The sequence below is a fragment of the Pecten maximus genome, chromosome 3, assembly GCF_902652985.1.
Source record: "Pecten maximus chromosome 3, xPecMax1.1, whole genome shotgun sequence".
Lineage (NCBI taxonomy): Eukaryota > Metazoa > Mollusca > Bivalvia > Pectinida > Pectinidae > Pecten > Pecten maximus.
The window spans coordinates 34,515,201-34,542,638 of record NC_047017.1 but is presented as its reverse complement, the minus strand read 5'-3'; the positions used below and the strand labels follow the sequence as shown (position 1 = coordinate 34,542,638).

At 37.6% G+C, this 27,438-nt stretch overlaps 2 protein-coding genes and 1 non-coding gene across 5 annotated transcripts in view; 2 read left to right on the top strand and 1 right to left on the bottom strand.

Annotated features, from left to right (window-relative positions):
* Positions 1–880: 880 nt before the first annotated feature.
* On the bottom strand, positions 881–27,293 carry LOC117323982. Of its 3 annotated transcripts, XR_004531879.1 has the most exons (19): positions 26,809–27,293; positions 24,242–24,420; positions 20,486–20,556; positions 19,821–19,987; positions 17,149–17,246; positions 16,830–16,939; positions 15,659–15,761; positions 15,116–15,202; positions 14,756–14,846; positions 14,063–14,114; positions 13,602–13,711; positions 12,850–13,019; positions 12,447–12,553; positions 9,461–9,602; positions 7,444–7,527; positions 6,091–6,200; positions 5,579–5,640; positions 1,471–3,925; positions 881–1,421 (listed from the first exon to the last, which is right to left on the bottom strand). XR_004531879.1 is itself a non-coding variant. In XM_033879556.1 (18 exons), exons 1-17 carry the CDS (start codon positions 27,137–27,139, stop codon positions 5,595–5,597), a joined length of 2,058 nt encoding a protein of 685 aa, XP_033735447.1. In that variant the 5' UTR covers positions 27,140–27,293; the 3' UTR covers positions 881–3,925; positions 5,579–5,594. The 3 variants fall into 3 exon arrangements, 2 of the variants coding, with proteins under 2 accessions (XP_033735447.1, XP_033735448.1); XM_033879556.1 differs by having other exon boundaries at positions 881–3,925; XM_033879557.1 differs by having other exon boundaries at positions 881–3,925; positions 17,149–17,234.
* On the top strand, positions 25,232–25,303 carry Trnat-agu. Its single transcript has one exon. It is a non-coding gene; the product is annotated as a tRNA-Thr (tRNA).
* Positions 27,278–27,438, top strand: part of LOC117323981 (5'-3' exoribonuclease 2-like) — a 45,240-nt gene continuing 45,079 nt past the window's right edge. Inside the window, exon 1 of the mRNA XM_033879555.1 lies at positions 27,278–27,438. Coding sequence (XP_033735446.1) covers positions 27,364–27,438 — 75 coding nt within the window. The 5' untranslated portion in view covers positions 27,278–27,363.

The following is a 27,438-nucleotide window of genomic DNA, read 5'->3' as shown; positions in this document are numbered from 1 at the left end:
AGGTACCAATCACCCAATTGTCGTCTCCTCCACCCAAAGTGTTGTAAAACAGAATTGTCGCCTCCTCCACCCAAAGTATTGTAAAACCAGAGGAACCAATCACCCAATTGTCGTCTCCTCCACCCAAAGTGTTGTAAAACAGAATTGTCGCCTCCTCCACCCAAAGTATTGTAAAACCAGAGGAACCAATCACCCAATTGTTGCCTCCTCTACCCAAAGTGTTGTAAAACCAGAGGAACCAATCACCCAATTGTCGCCTCCTCTACCCAAAGTATTGTAAAACCAGAGGTACCAATCACCCAATTGTCGCCTCCTCCACCCAAAGTGTTGTCAAACCAGAGGTACCAATCACCCGATGGCCACCTCCTCCACCCAAAGTGTTGTAAAACCAGAGGTACCAATCACCCAATTGTCGCCTCCTCCACCCAAAGTGTTGTGAAACCAGAGGAACCAATCACCCAATTGTCGCCTCCTCCACCCAAAGTGTTGTCAAACCAGAGGTACCAATCACCCGATGGCCACCTCCTCCACCAAAAGCGTTGTAAAACCAGAGATACCAATCACCCAATTGTCGCCTCCTCTACCCAAAGTGTTGTCAAACAAAAGGTACCAATCACTCAATTGTCGCCCCTCCACCCAAAGTGTTGTAAAACCAGAGGTACCAATCACCCAATTGTCGCCTCCTCCACCCAAAGTGTTGTCAAACCAGAGGTACCAATCACCCAATTGTCGCCTCCTCTACCCGAAGTGTTGTATGTTCTCTTGCAAAGTCTCCACATAATACATTTATACAAGGTGATCAAATTGGCCACAGTTCCCATTGTAGGAAGACTTGAAATGTCAGATGACAATCAGTTTAAGAAACATGACATAAATACCATTAGCAGCTTACAATATGTTTAATAGACAACATTTATCAAAATAGATAACGTTTGAATACAGAACATGTCACAAGACCTTGTTTTATGTTTTGATCTTTAATTGTGATTGATATGACAGTGTCTTGTAAGTCTTTAATCCACATTATTGAAAGGGTGTTACAAATGACAGAAACCAATACTGTCCACATTTAACATGTTAGATCCTGGTTTAATAACCGTGTACATCATTAACAAAATGGCTTATCAAATAAAATGTTTATGAACAGAAACACTCCAAGACAAGTTAACAAGTACCACGAGGAACAATATATACCTGTCAAATACCATTATGTGATATATATTATCTTACTTGCATCGCCTTAAGGTGGTTAGGTAGCATGTTATAACCCTCATCTTAGACTAAATGTAAAAAGTCAATCTTTACAGTAGAGAAATGCGAGTAATCAACGATAGGTCTCCAACTCATTAAGCATAACTCCATATCTCAATCATAAAACCTCCAACGTTTCAAAGAAATTGGTAGGAAACTAAGGTCAATACCTATTGTTTACACAAAATTGGTTCCCACATTGTCTAAGGATCCCTCAACCAAATTTTGCCCAAATCAAACAATTCGTTCAGGACGAGTAGTGATTTTTATGAAAAGTTGATATAAGGATGATGGACACTTCACCATGCCATAAGCTCGCCAGCACTTTGGGTCATAGTGCAACAAAGAGGCTCATCAGGGCATGGCATATTCTACTGACCAAAGTGTTCCTAATTCTACTGATCAGAGTTTCGACTTACCCACCATCTTACTGCCCTAATAAACAGATACATAAGCAAAAAGTGACACATGCTTCCTAAATTATAACAAGGGTACTTGCCTTTCCTATGAACTACAATTTCATGTGATTTACATGTTTATTTGTGTCCCACTTACAGCAGTTTACATGTACCTACAATGTGCACTAATTTGTAGTAGAACATTAACACAAACTTCAGATGGCCATTGCTTGTAAAGCACCGTATACTTGTGTGTTAACATATCAAGCAAGCCTGTGATACATGATTTTTTAAGAACGTCAAAAAATGAAAATATTTCAATCATTGAATATGTAATCGTTTTTAACTACTGGTGGTCACCTCTAACACATTTTAAAACATTGAGACGTCTCAATGTCTCCACAACCATGTGTGAACACATCATTGAAATTAAAACACAACTTATCATAATAGTATCATATGAAAAAATACTATATATCCTCCAAAGCCATAGCAAACTTTGAAAACTTACCTACAAATACACTTCCAAATTTCTGTTCATCTTGCTAAACAGGACTGCTCAGGCGATCTATATTTAGGTTACTAAACCAGACTGCATAGGTGATCTATATTTAGGTTACTAAACCAGACTGCCTAGGTGATTTATATTTAGATTACTAAACCAGACTGCCTAGGTGATCTATATTAAGATTACTAAACCAGACTGCCTAGGTGATCTATATTTAGATTACTAAACCAGACTGCCTAGGTGATCTATATTTAGATTACTAAACCAGACTGCCTAGGTGATCTATATTTAGATTACTAAACCAGACTGCCTAGGTGATCTATATTTAGATTACTAAACCAGACTGCCTAGGTGATCTATATTTAGATTACTAAACCAGACTGCCTAGGTGATCTATATCAAGATTACTAAACCAGACTGCCTAGGTGATCTATATTTAGATTACTAAACCAGACTGCCTAAGTGATCTATATTTAGGTTACTAAACCAGATGTAAATATCGGTCACTTTAAACAGGTTTCAACGTATGATAAGAAATTCCAGAAGGGTATGTAAAAACTGATATATGTAGTTCCACATTTAATCATTGACTAGCCAGAATTAAGGGTCAATAAGCAGTATAGGGGTCATGATTTACCACAGAGAAACAATGACAAAATAACAATACTTATGTTTGCAACATACAACTTTCATGATATAAATATCTGATTAAAATACACATATTCTCTTTCCTGACCCCAATGAAAATTAGATAAAGATGATTTAAGAAATATCCAAATAGGATGTTGTGAGGAACCTTCTATGAAACTCTTACTATTCAAAAACAGTTCTTTACAGTAGATGACGACAATCAATCAGGTCAAAACCTGGATTTGTTATAACTTAGCTCAGACAATACATTGAAGTCTCTCTACATTCTTACTCAATGACAAGCACTTATAAAAGTACTGCAGCACAATCATTATACAACACAATCACAGACAACTGATTTTTAAGACTATAGAAAACATTAGTGATAATAAAACAATTTTAAATTTTGAATTTTAAACAATCAAATTGAAAGAAAAAAAAAACCCTTAATCATGCCATACAGCAATATACTACATATACTGAGTACAATAGAAGGTATACATTGGTTGTTACTACACACAGGTTATTGGTACATCTGTTCCTGAACCTATCCACTGTGTATGTTACTATCATAACCCTGTGCATATTCCCCTTAATCATGGTATATACAGCGTATACACTAAGCATGAACAGAATCGCTGGATTTACATACATAGTAGTAAATCTGCTCCAAAAATAGTCTATACACTATTTGTATAGTGAAAGTTTTGGATATATTTACTACATTGACAGATGTTAGAATAGAAACTAGACAATTTAAACCATAGAAGAGTCAGAGTGGTAAAGCCAGAAAACTGCATGAATAATCTTGGATATTTGTCAACTAAAATTAGACACCTTCATATCTCATGATAGGAGATTTGAATATAGTCTGTCCCTAATATATTCAAGGAACAAAGGCTTCTAAGGATTAATTAATATCAGTGTTCCTCAGTAGTATGCACCTATGTAACACATACTGCAGACACAATAGATTACTGTCTTTGTGTATAATATATATCCGAGGTGATATAGGAATGTCACTAAATTAATACTGTAGTCAGGTGTTCCTCGATACAAAGGTGGGGAGTCAGGGGACACTTCGGGCGGGTCATGTTTGACATGCAGGGAATAGTTTATCCACCTGGAAATAAGTTGTCTGAAACAAAAAGCTAAGTATTAGTAAGTACAATGTAGGTATAGAAAGGCATGTGTTAGAGTATAAAAGGCTAAATGGAATGGAATCTAGATAGGGTAATTAACCAGGTTATGTATGATATCAGCAATGCTGTTAGCTGTCAATCACATTATCAGCATTGTTCTATAGCTTCACAATATCAGCATCACTGCCAATCATCACAATATCAGCATTACTGCCTATCATCACAATAATCAGCATTACTGCTCATCATCACAATATCAGTGATACTGCCTATCATCACAGCATCAGCATTACTGTCACGACATCAGCGTTACTGTCTATCATCATGACATCAGCATTACTGCCTATTATCATGACATTGTGGATTCCTGTTTGATGACATAGTGATATCTGTTGATAGGTAGTAATGATGATATCATGACATCGTGGATTCATGATATCAGCATTACTGTCTATCAACAGATATAAGCATTACTGCGTAATGAGTATCATGTTATCAGCATTGCTGCCAATCATCACAATATCAGCATTACTTACTATTACTGTAAATCACTTATATTTCGCGAGTACTTAATTTTGCGAACTCACCTAATTTGACCTATTTGCGAATACATAATTGACGCTAGATTGTCTAACAGATCGGCGATTTTCCCATGTTGGTAGCCATTTTGTTTATGAGAGTCATGTGACAGTACAAGAAAAGTCATGTGATTCAATCATGTGATATCGGTGTCTGGCCATACTGAATTGTATTTACTGTACCTGTATACATGCTAAATGGCTTACAAAGGTGGTATCAGATATTGAAAAAAAACCACGGCTCATTAGGAAGGCCTGGAAGATGACGGGACTACAATAGGTTGTGAGTTAATGTACATTGTAATTAACATACGTGTGTATACAGTGATATCAGTTCTCTATTGCTAATGATTTATACTCAATGGGATTATTTGCTCTGAATGTTTGAATTAAATAAATGATTTGTTTGATTTCAACTTTGTTATGGTAAATATCTTTTCGAGAATCAAGCCATGTGAAGTGCTATGTATACATGTAACCTTACATAACTTACAACAGCGTGGGTAATAAAGTATGACGTATTCCGGGTGACCATATGGGATCCTTGGGACCGTACCTATTATACTTAAATTAACTACATGTAAAACGTAGTCTAGAAGTTAATTAAGTCCGAGTTCAACCACAATATCAGTGTTCAGTGGGGTTTTTTGTGTGTGAAATTTTGGTGTTTTGTGATATAAAAACACACTCTGATATAAGTATATAATCTATCATTCTATCATTATTACCAGATTACGGTAGATTCAAAATGGACGCCACTTAGTATTCTTGTCATTCTTATACAAATATTCGTGAGGGATTTGAATTCGCATTTGGCTCTCCTCGCGAATTAACGCGAAAATAAATCCCACACGAAATATAAGTGATTTACAGTATCACAATTCCAACAATCATCACAATATCAGCATCACTGCCAATCATCACAATATCAGCATTACTGCCAATCATCACAACATCAGCATCACTGCCAATCATCACAATATCAGCATTACTGCCTATTATCATAATATCAGCATTACTGCCAATCATCACAATATCCAGTGCTTGGAATGTTATCCTCATGTGACATACCTCACAAATCCCTGTGCTATAATGCTGCTATACACTGATTTGCATTCAACTGCTCCAAATATCTGCAATGAAAACAACATCGAATATTATCAAATCAGATAGTAAAACTTTGAGTTCACAGTAAAATTAAAACCCTCTGTCAAATAGAGTTCACAGTAAAACTACATATAGTTCTGTTAGCAGCATAACTTCCCCTGTATCAAATTTTTTTTCCTCTTACCCTCTTTGCTATCTTGGATGTTTATGCAAGTTGCATTACGGAAAGAGGAAATTTCCACAGTTAATGATGGTTCAATTACTGATCCATCATTTAGTCTTCATTAAACCTTTATTTTTTAATGATCCTTTAAATGACCTTCTCAACAACATATTTTAAATGATTCATGAACTAATCATTAGACATTTAATGAATCATTGAGTCTTAAGGATACTTTAATGATGGGTTAATTTAATTAACGTTCCTTGGTCCTTAATCATTAGGTTATATGTATATTAAATTCTATTGTTTTTACCTTGGGTTGTATTGTTCCACACGACCCTTGAGAATGTTTGGACCCAAGAAAGCACTCAGCTGATTTAGGCATTGACTAGCAGCACTCGATGTCAGGGAGTTATCACAGGTCTGTAGGAAATAAGTAGTTCCAGGAATCAGAAAGATAAAATGTGTCGATCCAACAGAACTTAACTCACTGGAAACATTCCAGTGTCTCTAAATCTTGAAACTTGCAAGTCAGTCATTCTATGTGAAGTATAATTTCTATCACATCCACAGTGTGACAGAATTTGAGTTATTACTCTCACTGTTCTTGAATCCTTAGACTTTACAATTGGTTGTATGATAAAGATATACTAGATTGTGTATTGGGTAAAAACAGAATGAATTAACAAACACTGATACCAGGACTTTTTATCATTAGTTTAGGATGGGGGCATTTTTATCTCACTTAGGGAGAAAATTGGTTAACTGGAAAAGATTTTTTTTCTAGTGGTAGACTGAAAATCTTGAAAATTTGGCTTAGAAATGGAAAATTGGAAAAAGCAAGACATCTTCTATACCTATACTGCTGAAATAACAATATAAATCAATCTAATGTACCAGACTGAAATTTAATATCAATGTATTCATTCAAAATTGTGTCTTAATATAGATGTTGTAAATATAATAATATCTGCTTTTGGAGTCTGGCATAGAGGATTATAAAAGTCCTGCACCAGATATAAACTTATCTTAAATATGAGATAAATTCAATTGGAAATGGGGCCCATTAACAGCCCCAAAAAGCCCCCCAGAAAAAGCTCTGAATACACACATAACACCTGTGTGATAAAATAGTTGTGAAAGATGCCCAGTAACTAACAACACATACCAATGATCTGAAGACAGATTATACAGTTAATGAGTTACCATATTTTACCGGGTATAAGCCCATGCTCAGGGATAAGCCCACCTCCCTATTTTTCATGCATTTGTCTATGAGCTTTTTTGCTGCATAGGCTCATATATAACGAAAACGAGTTGATTAAACTAGATCTAGATCTTTTCTATTTTCAGAATGAAAAAAAAAATTTCGGATGAAAACAATTTTTTTTTAGATTACAATTGATAATTTATTTTATTCTTGATAAAAACATTTCAGTCATAGATTATTGATGTAGATTGAGCTATCCTTTTACATATTATAATCCAAGATGAGAGCCAATTTTTCCCCTCTTGCATAGGGTCTTATCCGGGGATAAGCCCTACCCCCACTTTTGCCCATTTTAATGGCACTAGCCCCCTGGGCTTATACCTGGTAAAATACGGTAAGTCGGTAACAAAGTTATATTTACATTTATAACAGTCAATAAATACACAATTTACTTACCAAACTGTGGAATATGATATCCAGAAACATCTCTAAATGCATTTTGAAATGTCGCTTTCCAATTCCTTTGGCAATGTTTGGCAGCTGAATTAAATGAATAAAATATACAAATGTACCATGCACAGAAGGAAAAAAATAACTTTGAACAGAGCTTAATTGATACCCCTACTTAATTATTAATGATACCCTCTTTAAAGATCACTTCATTACATAAATCACACATCGACGTTGTGTCAGAAATCCTCCAAACAGAAGTATTTGAGACATCTGGAAGCAGGGGGCAACAGTTCATGATACTACAGCATAAAGTGAGATGGTAACATTATTATCATGTTTGTGGAATACACATAGTAAGTTTTTATACTGCAAACGTTATAATAACTTTACGTTTTCAATTTCTACTGTAGTTTCAAAAAGACACTAAATCTGAAATCTCATTAGATGTATGTATGTTGTATCCCCTGTTATAAGGGAGATATCACAAAATCTAAATAAAACCATTTTGATTCATTCTGATTTTGAGAACATAGTGCTGACAATCAAACCAATTTTCTATACCGGCTGCATGTATTTGCGCTTGAAATGCTGATATGTAAAATAGAAAAACCAACAAAAAACCGACTGAATGGCTTCAAAAATGTATAATTAGGTACAACAGGCCTCACCCTCAAGATATGTACACAATATACATGTAACGCACCAATCTCTCACTAGTAGGCAAAATAAAACAACAAATTAATGCCATGACAAATTTGTATCTCTGACGAAAGATTTTGTAATCACATTACCTGACAAATTAATATTACCGTATTTTACCGCAAATAAGCCCCCTCCCCTAAAGAAAAAAAATGACCAAAAGTGTTGAGGGTGCTTATTTGCGATAAAATAAAGTAAGGTGCCTCGGAGTCCATAATCGTGATCACTCATACATTGATAGTAGAATGCTGTTGTGATGACTGAAGTCATGTGCGAGTTTAAGACCACTCTCCTCAAATTCGAAATGAACAGGCAGTAGGGGATGATATATATACTGGGTTTGTTGTCTCCCCAACATTACACACAGGCAGTAGGGGATGATGTATGCTGGGTTTGTTGTCTCCCCACAATTACACACAGGCAGTAGGGGACAATATATGCTGGGTTTGTTGTCTCCCCACAATTACACACAGGCAGTAGGGGATGATGTATGCTGGGTTTGTTGTCTCCCCACCGTTACACACAGGCAGTAGGGGATGATATATGCTGGGTTTGTTGTCTCCCCACCATTACACACAAGCAATAGGGGACGATGTATGCTGGGTTTGTTGTCTCCCCACAATTACACACAGGCAGTAGGGGATGATGTATGCTGGGTTTGTTGTCTCCCCACCATTACACACAGGCAGTAGGGGATGATGTATGCTGGGTTTGTTGTCTCCCCACAATTACACACAGGCAGTAGGGGACGATGTATGCTGGGTTTGTTGTCTCCCCACCATTACACACAGGCAGTAGGGGATGATGTATGCTGGGTTTGTTGTCTCCCCACAGTTACACACAGGCAGTAGGGGACGATGTATGCTGGGTTTGTTGTCTCCCCACCATTACACACAGGCAGTAGGGGATGATGTATGCTGGGTTTGTTGTCTCCCCACCATTACACACAGGCAGTAGGGGATGATATATGCTGGGTTTGTTGTCTCCCCACCATTACACACAGGCAGTAGGGGATGATATATGCTGGGTTTGTTGTCTCCCCACCATTAAACACAGGCAGTAGGGGATGATGTATGCTGGGTTTGTTGTCTCCCCACCATTACACACAGGCAGTAGGGGATGATGTATGCTGGGTTTGCTGTCTCCCCACTGTTCAATGGTTTCCCCTGTGGGTTTTTCTCCAACATTCAAAACAACATTTATTCTCTTAGCGGCATTGCAATAAATGCTCTACAAAACTGATTATTGACCTGATAGCCAAAGGGAAAAAAATATGCCACAATGGAATCATGGTGTTCAATTGAAAACAGAGAAAACAAACCTGTTTACAAATAGTTTCACAGTAGACAATATGTTGAGTATAATGCTGATATGATGTAGATTTGGCCATATCAGGTAACATCTGGCTGACCGGGGCAGCAAGGTCATGGTGGTTAGACAGCTCGGCAAGCAAGTGGATACATCTGTAACATGTATTATTACATTATGTAATGTGAAGCACATTAGAGTAATTTTACCAATTAGATTTTGCATTACATAAATGTTGTATATTATCATTACCGGTATTATAATCTGTGTTCAAAACACAAGCAGTACTTAAGGCAAAAAAGCTAAAATTCAAAAATTCGTCAGCAAGAGAAAAGTTTGGGACAAATGTTTAATCAATTTTCTAACTTGGTTGCATTGCAATGACAGCTGATCAAAAAAGAAATTCCAGGCAAACTATCAGCATTCTATCACTATCAATGGAAAATAGTGAACTCTGCACAACCTTGAAACCAAATTATTAGATGGATGGATAGAGGGTCACACTATATGCCTCAGATTAATTTGTGGCAGAGGTATAAGAGTCTGAAGCTTCTATTGCGAGAATTGGTGTTTTGGTAATGTGAAAGTGTGAAAATCACTTATTCCAAACAGGGATTGAAAAATACCAACCTTTAGGATTATAAAATTGTCACCTAGGGTGATAACCACAAGTACATAGCAACCCGCTTATTTGCATAGCCCTTTTTCCATGACAAAATATGCAAATAACCTGAGTATTTGTATAGACGGTGTTGGGTTTGGGCCCCTCTGATACACATGTAGATCGTCAGGTAGGTAGGTACTCAAAATGGGCGCTATATGATTGTTTACGTTATTTGCATTGAAAATATATTAAAAAACATTATTTAAAATAAAATAATATAAAAAATAGGGAATACATGGGTTGTTATTCTTTGTGAATGTACAAATACAAATATTTGCATACACTTCATTGTTAACTACTCGTCACTCTGGGTCTGATATCGGTCATACACACGTGGGTTGGCACCACGATGTACAATGTCATCGTTTCAATTAACATTCATTATCATCTCGAGATGCGTTGTGTATCTGCTATGAATATATTAGTTGTTTGATCATAATCAATTAAAATTTTTCAATTTTTTGGAAATTTTATATGCATGTAAGTGGGAGTCGGTGTTTTAGTCAGGATTAAAATACAAATATAAAGAAGACAAGAGGCCCAGGGGCCTTAACGGTCATCTGACTCTAAATTAAAACCCTTATATTATTGTAGTATGCATTCTCTGTAGCAAGTATATAGTGGCACTGTTGGCCATGGTGGCCATCTTGGATATCTGACTGACCCAATAAATAATAACACTTGGTCTGGACCATCTAAGGATCATTTCTGGTAAGTTAGAGCTGAATCCCACCGGTAAAATTTGAGGAGAAGTTTGAAATAGGTGTTGTTCAGGAAAACCATGATTGCGCAATCATGTTACAAAATGGTCGCCATTGCTGCCATGCCAAAGTTTTTACAAGGCCGAAAAAATAACAACACTTTGTTGGCACTCCTTCCTTAACATCCTCACCAATTTCGAGCTCAATGGCACCAGTGGAACTGGAGAAGAAGTTTAAAATGTGTTTTTTAAGGTGGCAGATATGGCGGCCATCTTGCATTTCAGACCAATCTAAAAAATAACACCACTTGGTCGGGATCATCTCAGGAACATTTCAGGCAAGTTTCAGCCCAACAGCACTGGTGGAACTTGAGAAGAAGTTTAAAATGTGTTTTTGAAGATGGTGGTTATGGTGGCCAACTTGGATTTCAGACCGACCCGAAAAATAACATCACTTGGTCGGGATCATATCAGGAACATTTCAGGCAAGTTTCAGCTCAATAGCACTGGTGGAACCGGAGAAGAAGTTTAAAATGTGTTTTCAAAATGGCGGCTATGGCGGCCATCTTGGATTTCGGACCGACCAGAAAAATAACAAGACTTGGTCGCGATCATATCAGGATCATTTCAGGCAAGTTTCAGCTCAATAGCACTGGTGGAACTTGAGAAGAAGTTTAAAATGTGTTTTTCAAGATGGCGGCCATCTTGGATTTTGGACCGACCCGAAAAATAACAACACTTGGTCGGGATCATCTCAGGATCATTTCTGGCAAGTTTCAGCTCAATAGCACTGGTGGAACTTGAGAAGAAGTTTAAAATGTGTTTTTCAAGATGGCAGATATGGTGGCCATCTTGGATTTCGGACCGACCCGAAAAATAACAACACTTGGTCGGGATCATCTCAGGATCATTTCTGGCAAGTTTCAGCCTAACAGCACTGGTGGAACTTGAGAAGAAGTTTAAAATGTGTTTTTCAAGATGGCGGCTATGGCGGCCATCTTGGATTTCGGACCGACCCAAAAAATAACAACACTTGGTCAGGATCAACTGAGGATCATTTCAGGCAAGTTTCAGCTCAATAGCACTGGTGGAACTTGAGAAGAAGTTTAAAATGTGTTTTTCAAGATGGCGGCTATGGCGGCCATCTTGGATTTCGGACGGACCCGAAAAATAACAACACTTGGTCGGGATCATCTCAGGATCATTTCTGGCAAGTTTCAGCCCAACAGCACTGGTTGAACTTGAGAAGAAGTTTAAAATGTGTTTTCAAAATGGCGGCTATGGCGGCCATCTTGGATTTCGGACTGACCCGAAAAATAACAACACTTGGTCAGGACCATCTCAGGATCATTTCAGGCAAGTTTCAGCTTAATCCCACTGGTGGAACTTGAGAAGAAGATTGAAATGTGAAAAGTTTACGCACGGCGCACGACGACGGACGAAGCATGATGACTATAGGTCATCCTGACCCTTCGGGTCAGATGACCTAAAAATTGGGACCTGAGAATTTTATGCAAATAAGCGGTTTATTCAAATGAGCAATATGCAAATAAGTGGGCTCCTCTGTACTGTGATTGTCTATTCAAGAAGGAAATGAATTCAAACCAGTTAGATATATAACAGATTTCTACATACCCATCAGCAAGTTCCCAGGGCTCTGTTGGCTTTCTAAACTTGTGGTCCATACAACCACCTCCTCTGGATCTTCCCATCTTAGGGGCCAGGGATCCACACGAATACATCTATCAACATATCATTCAATGTAAAATGATATTCTTAGGCACCAGGGATCCAAATAAATACATCTATCAACATATCATACAGTGTAAAATGATCTTTTTAGGCGCCAAAGATCAAAACAAATACATCTACCAACATGTCATACAGTGTAAAATGATCTTTTTAGGCGCCAGGGATCAAAACAAATACATCTACCAACATATCATACAATGTAAATTGATATTCTTAGGTGCCAGGGATCCACACAAACACATCTACCAACATATCATACAGTGATATCCAATTTATAACTATTTACCTGTCTGTCTGTGTGAAGGTCAAGATCATTGTCACGACGACGTTTGACCACCCCGTATGTGGCTGGAGCTGTGTCGAGGTCAGTATACTTCTCCGTGGAGGCTGGTTGTTTCTCAAGTCCATCTAGGCCTTCCTTTATCTTACCCATCACAATATCCAGGCTATCCTGGCCTGTAACACAATCCATTAGATCTCGTTACGACATGAAAACCCTGGGTTATTTTGAGCTAGCTACCTCACTGAACAACAGAAAGCCCATTGCATGCTATGCAGAGCAATAGGGGAAAAGCGTCTTGTCCATGGACACAACCATGACAGCAAAGAACTATCTATGACCTCAGCTTCTAAGAGGAACACAAACTGACCCAGATAGGGATCAAACTATCATTGTTGATGTTAACCTGAGGTTACAATGTATGATGTTATACTGACCAAGTTATCACAGCTCACACATGGCTGATACACCAATTTGTACAAGGTTATGGTTGTGAACAAGTGGATGAGGTTTAGTACAAAATAGACTAAAAATGAAAACAGTAAAGGAGGTTGTCCACAGATTGTTAACATGAAACTCCTACAAGGGATAAAAGTCAAAATCAGATTAAAACTAAAGGTGAATTCCATAAAACAAGGAGGTTTTCAGGATTGACGGCATACTTATCAACACATATTTACATACACACATATTATCGTACAGGAAGATGCCTATATTCCCTCCACGACAAATCCTATTACAAGTATTAACATACGCACCATAAGCCTGCACAAGGTTAGAGATAGCCAAAGCAGCACCCTGTCGAACAGACGGAATGTTGTCCTGTAAATTGTTGAAGAACAAGGGATAGAGAGCAGGCAAGGAACTCCTGAAAAATAAAAACATTAAGTTACAAGGAACTCCGAGCACAGTTCTCCATTACTACAGCAACGTTTACAGATTCATTCCTTTTCTTCATGAAACCAGAATATTCTGTCATACCTACTTTGAGTTTGCTTTAAAGCCTGACATCTTTGTAAAATCAAATTAGTCTCAGTGATGCCAAATAAGTCATAAAAACACCAATTACATGATAAAAATTGATGAAAATTGAGACATAGATTTGTTAAAACTCAATATCATCAACTGATATTTTGAAAATTCCAGAATACATTGCAGTTCTGAATGATTGATATACATATGTATTCCTAATTTTGCATCAATCATCGAAATAATTTACCTGGATTCTTCTGGGAAACAGACAACAAAATTTCCACTGGCCACACATGCAGCTAAAAGTAAAAAAGATTATTAATATGTAACAACATTTGCCTAATACTTCAGATTTAGGAAAACTTGGGTGCATGAAGGATACTAACTTAAAACAGCTGAACATTTAAAGTGATCAATCCAAAGTTAAACTGAAACAACAGAGAAACAAGAGGCCCAATGGGCCTACATCATTCAACTGGTATTCATTTCTCTGATGATTCCTTTCCTTTCAGTTAAACAAAAAATCTTTTTAACAAATTTCATCCCTGTGACCTTGAATACAGGTCAGGGTCATTTCTTTTCGCAAACTTTGTCGGGCATCATCCCAAGATCCTACCAACCAAATACCTTAACTTGAGGTCTTTTATTTATAATCAGAAGTTGTTGGTCCCTGTGAGCTTGAATAAGTCAAGGTAATTACTTTTCACACTTTTTCAAAACTTTTCAGGTGTCATCCAAAGATCCTACTTGACATATATCTTGATTCTAAACCTTTCAATTTTTAAGAAGAAGTTGTTTAAAGAAAGAGTTGATGATGTATGGATGATGGATAACGGACACTGCACTATGGTTTATGCTAACTTGGCCTTCAGGCCAGGTGATCATGACCAAAAAATGATCCATGTGGATTGGTATTTCTTTCTACAGGAGCAGTAATTACCATCTCTGACTGGCCAGCTTTCATCATTAAAACATATGATGAGGGTCTCCACGAGTTGAGGCACAAAGGGCCGCACTCGGTCTCTGTCAATCTAATGATATATAATTGAAACATTTTATATCCAAAAATAAACAAAAACAATTATAATATCTTATTATTCTTCATGAGCAGATAAAACAGTTAACATGGAACAATACATCAAAACTTAGTTTGGTAATTGATAAATGGTCAATTAACAACAATGTACAAAAACTTGATAAAACCTTTTAACATTTTGAAAAAACTTAACACAACTTTTTTAAAAGTTTTTTTTCTTAATTCAGACCTTTCCTGGATTTTTCTCTGAACTTGTTAACTTACCTTAGCTCCAAGTTCTGCAATGCAGGCACACGCTGCTTCTCTTACCGCATGGTTATCAGCGTCAGTGGCCTCTACGTAATAGTCCACCTACAACAAGAGGGCCATAGCTCTTTATGGTCATCTGACAACTGAACCATTATATACAGAGGATCAAACACAAGTGACAAGTGTCCCTCTGTCTAGAGAAGTCAGACCTGCCTAATTTATTTAAAGTATGATTGCCCTCCCCAATGATGTTTCATACCAAATTTGGTCGTAATCTACCCAAGGTTTAAGAAAGAGTAAGGTTTTAAAGCAAAATTTCAGCAAAGTTCCCCTTTTTTGGTCCCTCCCTCTGTCCCAAGGGGTCGAAACAGCTTCATTTATAAAAAAAAAAAATGATTGCCCTTCCCCAATGATGTTTTTCACCAAATTAGGTAGTAATCCGCTTTGGGGTTAAGGAGGACACAGGTGAAGTGTTTTGAAAGTAAAAGTTTAACAGCGGATGGCGGGTGGCCATTTGGGTCAGATGACCATCAATAAAAGAGTTATAGAAAAACTTACAACTTGATTAATGTATTTTTCCACATAGCGTTTGCCGTCGGTCTTTGTCACAAGTTTCCATGTGTCCTGTGAGTATATACGAACACCTTCTGCTACATAGTACCTGACAAGGGAAATACCTGTTTACATTATCAATGTAAAATAGTTGAGACTGATGGTGGTTTTGTGACACTTCAAATGATTTACTGCTGCAAGTACATGTATGTTACATTCTCAACATTTAAGGATTCTTATATGTAAGATCAGTTAAATAAAAGCAAGCAAAGTGTTTATAAAAAGTGGTATTAATATCAAGCAATACAATAAAGTGTAGTTCAATGCCAGAATCCTTTGTTGGAGGTAAGATGATCAGTCACAATACTTACCTGTTTAGACACTTGTTGGGGGTAAGAGGTCACACTACTTACCTGTTTAGACACCTGTTGGAGGTAAGAGGTCACAATACTTACCTGTTTAGACACTTGTTGGAGGTAAGAGGTCACAATACTTACCTGTTTAGACACTTGTTGGAGGTAAGATGATCAGTCACAATACTTACCTGTTTAGACACTTGTTGGAGGTAAGATGATCAGTCACAATACTTACCTGTTTAGACACTTGTTGGGGGTAAGAGGTCACAATACTTACCTGTTTAGACACTTGTTGGGGGTAAGATGATCAGTCACAATACTTACCTGTTTAGACACTTGTTGGGGGTAAGATGATCGGTCACAATACTTACCTGTTTAGACACTTGTTGGAGGTAAGAGGTCACAATACTTACCTGTTTAGACACTTGTTGGAGGTAAGATGATCAGTCACAATACTTACCTGTTTAGACACTTGTTGGAGGTAAGAGGTCACAATACTTACCTGTTTAGACACTTGTTGGAGGTAAGATGATCAGTCACAATACTTACCTGTTTAGACACTTGTTGGAGGTAAGACGATCAGTCACAATACTTACCTGTTTAGACACTTGTTGGGGGTAAGATGATCAGTCACAATACTTACCTGTTTAGACACTTGTTGGAGGTAAGATGATCAGTCACAATACTTACCTGTTTAGACACTTGTTGGGGGTAAGATGATCAGTCACAATACTTACCTGTTTAGACACTTGTTGGAGGTAAGAGGTCACAATACTTACCTGTTTAGACACTTGTTGGAGGTAAGAGGTCACAATACTTACCTGTTTAGACACATCTTTGGTAGAAGAGAAGGGAAGAAGTGCTCTCTGCTTTCCTCTGATGGAAGACTCAGTAAAAACTGTCTTGTTGTTGTTGATGCAGCCAAGCGAACCTGAAAATCATGTGCGTAAAAAAGTACTTATTTCTACCACTGGTACTTTTTTATAAAAACTATCTATCACAACCATGCAAAGAATCATTCTAGTATTTAAGATTTCACTAAAATTAAACCAAGATCATTTCTTGCTCTGTTCAAATTCAAATTAATTTGATCAGAGTTTAGAGCATACACAAGGAACTGAGGAGGTATACCATCCCTACCTGACTCCAGTTATCTGCCAGTCCCTGGGCCAGATAGTCGGCAAACTGCTGTCCATACTGGTACAATGGGTTATTCTCAGGCATCTCTGGTTCCATGGCTAAACAAAACAAGAGGCCCAGGGGCCTTAACGGTCATCTGACTCTAAATTAAAAACCTTATATAATTGAAGTATGTATTCTCTGTAGCAAGTATATAGTGGCGCTGTTTGCCATGGTGGCCATCTTGGATTCCTGACCGACCCAATAAATAACAACACTTGGTAAGGACCATCTCAGGATCATTTCTGGTTAGAGTTACAGCTGAATTCCATTGGGGGAATTTGAGAAGAAGTTTAAAATAGGCATTGTTCAGGAAAATCATGATTGCACAATCATGTTACAAATGGCCACCATGGCTGCCAAGTCAATGATTTTACAAGACGGAAAAATATTAACACTTTGTTGGCACTCCTTCCTTAAAATCCTCACCAATTTCCAACTCAATGGCACCAGTGGAACTGGAGAAGAAGTTTAAAATGTTTTTTCAAGATGGTTGCCATGGTGGCCATCTTGGATTTCTGGCCGACCCGATAAATAACAACACTTGGTAAGGGCCATCTCAGGATAATTTCTGGTAAGTTAGGGCTGAATCCCACTGATGGAATTTGAGAAGAAGTTTGAAATAGGTGTTGTTCAGGAAAACCATGATTGCGCAATCATGTTACAAAATGGCCCCCATTGCTGCCATTTCAAAGTTTTTACGAGGCCGAAAAAATAACAACACTATGTTGGCTAGCCTTCCTTGACATCCTCACCCATTTCCAGCTCAATGGCACCAATGGAACTGGAGAAGAAGTTTAAAATGTGTTTTTCAAGATGGCGGCCACGGCGGCCATCTTGGATTCAGACCAACCCAAAAAATAACAACACTTGGTCAGGATCATATCAGGATCATTTCAGGCAAGTTTCAGCTTAATAGCACTGGTTGAACTGGAGAAGATGTTTAAAATGTGTTTTTCAAGATGGCGGCTATGGCGGCCATCTTGGATTTCGGACTGACCCGAAAAATAACAACACTTGGTCAGGATCATATCAGGATCATTTCAGGCAAGTTTCAGCTTAATAGCACTGCTGGAACTTGAGAAGAAGTTTAAAATGTGTTTTTCAAGATGGCGGCTATGGCGGCCATCTTGGATTTCGGACTGACCCGAAAAATAACAACACTTGGTCAGGATCATATCAGGATCATTTCAGGCAAGTTTCAGCTTAATAGCACTGGTGGAACTGGAGAAGAAGTTTAAAATGTGTTTTTCAAGATGGCGGCTATGGCGGCCATCTTGGATTTCGGACTGACCCGAAAAATAACAACACTTTGTCAGGATCATATCAGGATCATTTCAGGCAAGATTCAGCCCAATAGCACTTGTGGAACTGGAGAAGAAGTTTAAAATGTGTTTTTCAAGATGGCGGCTATGGCGGCCATCTTGGATTTCAGACCAACCCAAAAAATAACAACACTTGGTCAGGATCATATCAGGATCATTTCAGGCAAGTTTCAGCTTAATAGCACTGGTGGAACTGGAGAAGAAGTTTAAAATGTGTTTTCAAAATGGCGGCTATGGCGGCCATCTTGGATTTCGGACCGACCCGAAAAATAACAACACTTGGTCAGGACCATCTCAGGATCATTTCAGGCAAGTTTCAGCTCAATCCCACTGGTGGAACTTGAGAAGAAGTTTGAAATGTGAAAAGTTTACGCACGACGCACGGCGCACGGCAGACGGCGCACGACGACGGACGAAGCATGATGACTATAGGTCATCCTGACCCTTCGGGTCAGATGACCTAAAAAATTAACCTGTCTATCATGTCTCTATATAAAGTCCCTTCCACAGGGAGACTTTATGATCATGATATAAATAAAGACTTTTTTGTTTCTATTCCAGCTCCAAATGACCACACTTTCTATTAGAGTTGTCTATGTTAATCGATTAAACAGTTACTCTTGTCAAATACCAGTACAAATAAAATTTCACAAGTATTTGGTAATTTTGAAAATATAAGAGGTTTGACAGCCTTACTTGATACAATGAAATGCCATCAGATCTTGCATGGCAGATTACAGAAATTGATTAAAAAATATAGGTGATATCCGGACAAGATTGAAAAGAAACAAAGGGCAATAACTTTTGCAAAAATACTGGAAGGAAAATGCCTCTCCGGGAAACACAATTATATGAGTATACATTTTGAAAGAAACATGTAAAAAATCTAATGCCAAATGTACAAAAATAAATAAAAGGGCAATAACCTTTGGAAAAATAGCCGAATAAAAATTCCTTTAAGGGAAACACAACTACATATGATTATAATGCATACCAAGCTTCAAACAGATTGGTCCAAAAATGTAGGAGATCTCCTGAGAAATGAAAGTTTAAACCTGATTGAGGATATCATACTATAATACTTCCTTCAAATTTAATGTCCACATATAAATATCAGGACTGAGGAAAAATAACCATTCCCTATTCACATTAAACAGTGTTTATATACCCAGCTTTTCAATGCATTGTTTAAGACCCTTATGCCAAGGGCAGTGATTTTTCAGTCTCGTTAATGAAGCAATGAGAAATCTGTTATCCTTGTCATACAGAGTAAAACTCTGCATTTGGTCTCGTTAACTATTCCCTTACCTTCCTCTGACAAGCCAATTGATACTATTGAAGCACAAACGTAAAATCCTGTCTCCCTCACAAAACGGTTGGTATGTTTTAGAGCACGGAATACCAAGTCCAGTAACTCCTGGTCGACAAACTCAGAAAATTGGTGACCACATCCCTCCACAACAGACTGAAGACATCTGGTGAGCAGAATATGATCAGGATTGGAATACAGGGGTATATATAGGCATATATAAATATAATAGCGTCAAGACAAATTCATCATTCCAGGCATTGTGGTTCCTGTCAGGTCACTTAACATTTTGATATCCAATGTACATGTAACAGAATTTGATCCCTATGACACTCTATGTTAAGTCAAACAAATCTGACAGCAATTCACCAAATATCCTGACTCTAGTACTCCTGGTTGTTAGAAATAAGCATTTAAAGTCTGTAGGGTCAGACACTTTGTATCAGTGAGCTTAAACATTCAATACTGAGGTTATTCATGACACTCCAGCCCCCCCCCCCCCCCCCAAACAATGGGCCCCATTCATAATCAAATCAACTTCATATTCAATCATAATACCCCTGATTTGCTACTAAAAATTTCCTTCCCAATTCTCAAGTTTTCTTCCCAAAATGAGACAAAAAGGTCCCATCCTCATATCAGCAAGAAAAAGTCCTACACTCACTTCATAGATGTCTCTAAATTTTTCCATCCAGCAGTGTCGTGGAAAATTTGTTCAGCATCAGCACTTCCTCTCTGAAATTGTTCATTATGTCTTAATGTACAACATCTTATGATGTCAGTACAGGTCAAGTTTTATAATCTGAACAGTTTAAGAAACTAGAAAGGGGTATGAACGTCTTCCAGTCAGTAGATAAGTCAGGATAAGACGCCTAATTTATATATTATACCATATAAACAGAACACAGCCCTTTAATTCATACTAATATATTCTGACAATAATAATTCTAAACAAACATATAAAGAATGCTGCAAACAGGAGTATTTTTTCTATGTAAGAAAATTACAACTGCCAAAAACATTTAGCAGTGACAGTTTTATTTACACAGTTAAATATACATGTATAGGTAGCTACAAAGAAGTGTGAGAACAATCATGTTCAACCTAATATATAAATGTAACCATTTCATCTTTACCAAGACACTGAAGCAAACAATGAAGTTAGCAACCACAACAAAAAGCATGTATTCAGCAGGATACAGCTAACATATTCTTAAACTGTATAGTCAGACACATGGTTTTATAGCCCCATGTATTCAGTAGGACACAGCTAACATGTTCTTATTGTTTGGGTTTGTTTGTTTTGTTTAACGTCCTATTAACAGCCAGGGTCATTTAAGGAGGTGCCAGGTTTTGGAGGTGGAGGAAAGCCAGAGTACCCGGAGAACAAGAGGCCCAATGGGCCTGTATCGCTCACCTGGCCTTACAGCAACTTTGAAGTTGATTTAGGTTATTTCTGCAGATACTATGCTGATAACCACTTTATTCAAATATCAGCGAGGCTAAGTTTTTTCCTGTCAATAAATTTTCTAGTTCTTCATTCCAGTACACAACTGGCCTAATATCGGGTCTTTTTGCTAACGAGAAATCATTGTTTAAAGAATTCAGGCTATTTGACCTTGAATGTAGGTCAAGGTCATTCATTTGAACAAACTTGGTAGCCCTTCACCCCACATGCTACAGGCCTAATATTAAGTCCCTGGGCTGCTTAGTTATTGAGAAGAAGTTGTTTAAAGATTTTAGCCTATTTGACTCATGTGACCTTGAATGAAGGTCAAGATCATTCATTTGAACAAACTTAGTAGCCCTTCACCCAAGCATGCTACAGGCCTAATATTAAGTCAGTGGGCTTCTTGATTATTGAGAAGAAGTCGTTTGAATATTTTAGCCTATTTGACCCATGTGACCTTGAATGAAGGTCAAGGTCATTCATTTGAACAAACTTGGTAGCCCTTTGCCCTAGCATGCTACAGGCCTAATATTAAGTCTGTGGGCTTTTTGGTTATTGAGAAGAAGTCGTTTGAAAATTTTAGCCTATTTGACCCATGTGACCTTGCATGAAGGTTGCCTGTATGCTACAGGCCCAATATCAAGTCCCTGGGCCTCTTGGTTATTGAGAAGAAGTTGTTTAAAGATTTTAGCCATTTTGAGCCATGTGACCTTGAATGAAAGTCAAGGTCATTTATTTGAACAAACTTGGTAGTCTTTCATCCCAGCATGCTATAGGCCCAATATCAAGTCCCTGGGCCTCTTGGTTATTGAGAAGAAGTTGTTTGAAGATTATAGCCTATTTGACCCATGTGACCTTGAATGAAGGTCAAGGTCATTTATTTGAACAAACATGGTAGCCCTTCATCCAAGCATGCTACAGGCCCAATATCAAGTCCCTGGGCCTCTTGGTTATTGAGAAGAAGTTGTTTGAAGATTATAGCCTATTTGACCCATGTGACCTTGAATGAAGGTCAAGATCATTTATTTGAACAAACATGGTAGCCCTTCATCCCTGCATGCTACAGGCCCAATATCAAGTCCCTGGGCCTCTTGGTTATTGAGAAGAAGTTGTTTAAAGATTTTAGCCATTTTGAGCCATGTGACCTTGAATGAAAGTCAAGGTCATTTATTTGAACAAACTTGGTAGTCTTTCATCCCAGCATGCTACAGGCCCAATATCAAGTCCCTGGGCCTCTTGGTTATTGAGAAGAAGTTGTTTGAAGATTATAGCCTATTTGACCCATGTGACCTTGAATGAAGGTCAAGGTCATTTATTTGAACAAACATGGTAGCCCTTCATCCAAGCATGCTACAGGCCCAATATCAAGTCCCTGGGCCTCTTGGTTATTGAGAAGAAGTTGTTTGAAGATTATAGCCTATTTGACCCATGTGACCTTGAATGAAGGTCAAGATCATTTATTTGAACAAACTTGGTAGCCCTTCATCCCAGCATGCTACAGGCCCAATATCAAGTCCCTGGGCCTCTTGGTTATTGAGAAGAAGTTGTTTGAAGATTATAGCTTATTTGACCCCTGTGACCTTGAATGAAGGTCAAGGTCATTTATTTGAACAAACTTGGTAGCCCTTCATCCCAGCATGCTACAGGCCCAATATCAAGTCCCTGGGCCTCTTGGTTATTGAGAAGAAGTTGTTTGAAGATTATAGCCTATTTGGACCCTGTGACCTTGAATGAAGGCCAAGGTCATTTATTTGAACAAACTTGGTAGCCCTTCATCCCAGCATGCTACAGGCCCAATATCAAGTCCCTGAGCCTCTTGGTTATTGAGAAGAAGTTGTTTGAAGATTATAGCTTATTTGAACCCTGTGACCTTGAATGAAGGTCAAGGTCATTTATTTGAACAAACTTGGTAGCCCTTCATCCCAGCATGCTACAGGCCCAATATCAAGTCCCTGGGCCTCTTGGTTATTGAGAAGAAGTTGTTTAAATGAAAAGTTGACGCCGGACGGACAGACGGACGGACGACGGACGCCGCACCACGGCATAAGCTCACTTGCCCTTCGGGCAGGTGAGCTAAAAACCACTGACCTATGGTCAGTACCTGGCAACTGCCACACATAGGTTTCGAACTCGCAACTCAGAGGTGGAGGGCTAGTGATAAAGTGTCAGGACACCTTAACCACTCGGCCACCGCAGCCCCCACATGTTCTGAAACTATATGGTCAGACATATGGTTTTGTAGCCCCATGTATTCAGTAGGACACATCTATATACAAAATATGATCTTAAACTGTATGGTCAGGCATATGGTTTTGTAGCCCCCTGCTAAATTTGTTTAGTTTGGAGATACATAAGTTAAATTAAGCTAAATATAGCAAGAGTACTACAGCAGAACAATATGTATACATTGTATATGCCCTTCAATGCCAAGACAAATGTATTATTGAATCAAAATGAAAGAAACATTGATTTAATTGTCAAATCAAAATGTCTGTAGAAGAACAAGTTCATGCCATAGCAAAATGTACAAAGTTTGACAAAAATTGGTTGAAAATTTAGGATGAGTATCTTCAAACGAGATCAACAAGATTAAAATATTGAAATAAACAAAGGGCTTTTAAAAACCGGTTCCATTAAAATGCCAATCAAAGAAACATAACTACATATGAGGATTATAAAGCCTACCAAGTTTCAAAGAGATTGGGTGAAAAATGTACAAGAAGATCTCACAAAAATCAAATAATAAAGTACTGAACTAAACAAAGGGCAACAATTTAAGCAAAAAATGTCAAATCAAAATCAAAATGCCACACAGGGAGGCAAATCTATATATCATAATGATCATAAAACCTACCAAGTTTCAAAGAAATTGATTTAAAAACGATATTTCCCAATTTTACACATATACATGCACATAATACCAATGTGCCAAGATAACCTAAATACCTGACAGGAGGTATTCCAACTTACCCGTCCAGGTGAACTGCTGAGTTTCTCCATCAATTTGCTCGCCTCTTCATGCTCATTCTTATCCACTTCCATCATTGGATCACGTTCCAAGTTCACACTGATTTTGTCCAGAATTATTGTTTTGGATCTGTTATAGATTTCAGGACCAACTTTCTTACACAAAGCTCCAAGGACTTCACCTTTTATTATGATAAATCAAACACTCATTAATGATAATAATGAAGACCATGCATATGAATAAGCTTTTCGTGATATCTCAGCTCATCTGTTACATTTTATAAACACAAATGTCACTAATCCTAAATTACTGAATTACACACAACTTCAGTAAAATTTGTAGGAAAATGCAAAGATATTTGATGCAATGAAACAAGAAAATACCAAGTTGATATTATTCTTGCCTATTTCATAATTTTCCATTTTACAATTAAACCAATCAATCGTGGGTTGACAAACCATTTTGTTTTTTAATTGTACTGCCTGCTCATATCAAGTTTTTGTAATCAACTGTTGAACCCACTCAACTCATAATCATTGAACTTAATTGATCCAATAAATGATTGCAATATTGCTATTATCAATACATAGAATCATATGGTACACAAAATGTGATATAAAAAGTGTAAAAGTAGGTATATAAAAAAAGTAGTTATATTTTTATAATAAGATTTTGTACTGTATGTAACAAAGTTTCTTTTGGCCCTGATACCAGACTTGGACATTCTGACAGATAGATCGATGTCTGGTGTAGAAGCAGACAAAAGAAGACAATTTTATGACTTGTGCTCTGACCTAGCCTTGAAAATGGTCTAAGGCACCTAATCATCTCATTATATTATGCTTATTATGGCTTTCTCATTTAATTGCAGATATATATGCATTAGCAGACAAACTTAAATTAAACTGAACACATCTATATATCATCAACATAATGAGTACATAATTACTGAACAGACCCTGTATGTAAATTTACGAGTTTCGATCATCAATGACCAGGTAGCTCAGTTGGTAGAGCATCCAGCTAGTGTCTGGAGGTCCTGGGTTCGAACCCCGGTCTGGTCGTGTATTTTCCCACTCCTAATACATTTGGTGCCTGTGACCAAATCCTGTTTCAAGCTAGGTGAATACTTGACAAGGGGATACCCGAACCTGGGTTTTGAGTTGTCAAGTCTTCAGGGTCGAAGACTTAAAAAGGGAGGGGAGAGTGTAGTGGAACTGGACCGAGTCGATCATCGGCGACCAGGTAGCTAAGTTGGTAGAGCATCCAGCTAGTGTTTCGAACCCCGGTCTGGCTGTGCATTTTTCCACTCCTACTACACTAATACTCAAAGTAGCAACTGTTACTCAAATACAGGACTACTTCCCATATGCCTGATTGGGTCCAAACTTTTGAAGTTAGGAATTAGAATTGCAGTGAAACTGGACTAACATTTAACTGAGACAGGTTGCTTAATCACATGTGATAGCTTAAGTGTTTCAATTAGTTACCAAGTGGAAACGTGTAACAATAATGTTTGGCGATGTGCCAAAAATGCTACAGTCAGACAGAATCTTACTGTATATGTTGACATAACCTGTAGTCTAGCAGAATGGTGAAATAATTGTGGGATTTTCAGTAAAAGCATGAAACTTGGCATGATTGTAAGTGGTAATATACTGATTGATTTTCGATATGGGGCCAATGAAAAAAATTCAAGATGGCCGCCAAATCCAAGATGGCCGCCATTTTTTATAATCTGTAAGATATTGCTTATTGCATCTTCGTTATGTATGGTATATGTCTAAAAAAATGCATACTAAATGTTTGTACACATTCTGAGCCTTCAATACCGGAACATCAGGGTTCTGTAACATATGATGGCAACTCGATACCTGGCGCTATCCGCTGTCCAAGATTTTTGGACAATGGGTTTTTGTGAAAAAGTGTTAATGTTTTCCAGTCTAACTTTGATTTGATGAATTCTTTTTCAAGATTTAAATAGTGCCTAGTATATGATATTTCACTTATATAATACCTGAAATACCATATGATTTAATGTAAGCATGATTATTTCATTACAAATTTTCTGTTAATTACACCTAAGAGTTTCACAAAAAAAAAGGTCAAAATCTGTATACCATTTATGAAACTCAACATTCGGCATGTATATCATACTATATGGCAGCCATCTTGAATTTGGTGGCCATCTTGGATTTGGTGGCTATCTTGTTAACATGATTGTTTGATAAAGAAATAAGTTTGTTAATTTCTGTTCATTTAGTAGTCAAAAAAGTAAAAGGTATGCATAGATTTGACGAAATCTGAAATTTACCAGATATATATGGCAGCCATATTGAATTTGGCGGCCATCTTGGAAAAAATTGCTTGGCCCATATATGAATTTATTCAAGTCATGATGCCCTACCTATATGCAAAGTTTCATGTTTTCACTACAAAACCCACAATTCTACTGATATATGCACCATTCTGTCGGACCACTGATAAACATGATAAAATTAAAAATATCAGTTTCATCAGTATTCGGATATATTCGTTTCACCATTAAAAAACCCCATTTTGGTTATACCTGCGGCAATTCTGACTCTAAACTCCTTGTCGTCCAATAGATCGATTGCTTTTGCTCTCATGTCGACGACGAAATCGTCTGTTGTATTTCCACTTAGCAGCAGTGCCTTGGATCCCATTAGGGCTCCATGTTTTGTTTCCCATGGTGCAGTACTGTCAGCCAACAAATGGATGAACTTTTGTTCTAAATCACACAGACCCTCTTCTTCCAATGTGTGAATATGCCTGAGTAAATCTTGATACCCACGATCTCGGTCTATTTTCGCCGAACTGCAAAGTTTCTGTTGTATTTCGTCGGCCATATTGTAATTGAGTCTTTTGGAACACCTCATTTTCTTGGTAACCAACTATAATAAACTAGGGTAGTTCCGAAATATAAACAGTGGTAAAATTGTATTACGTATTTTAATTGGTTATTCTATTTTTAAGGACCAATCAAAAGGTGGATAACATATATGACAAAGGTGAAGGTTGTTAGCGGCGTGTTCATGGAACGAAGAGGAAAACATCTTCATCGTCACTGATTCTACCTCTGAAATAAAAAGACTCCCCAGCCATGGGAGTTCCTGCATTCTTCCGATGGCTGAGCAGGAAATACCCTTCAATAATTGTGAATTGTATCGAACAGAAG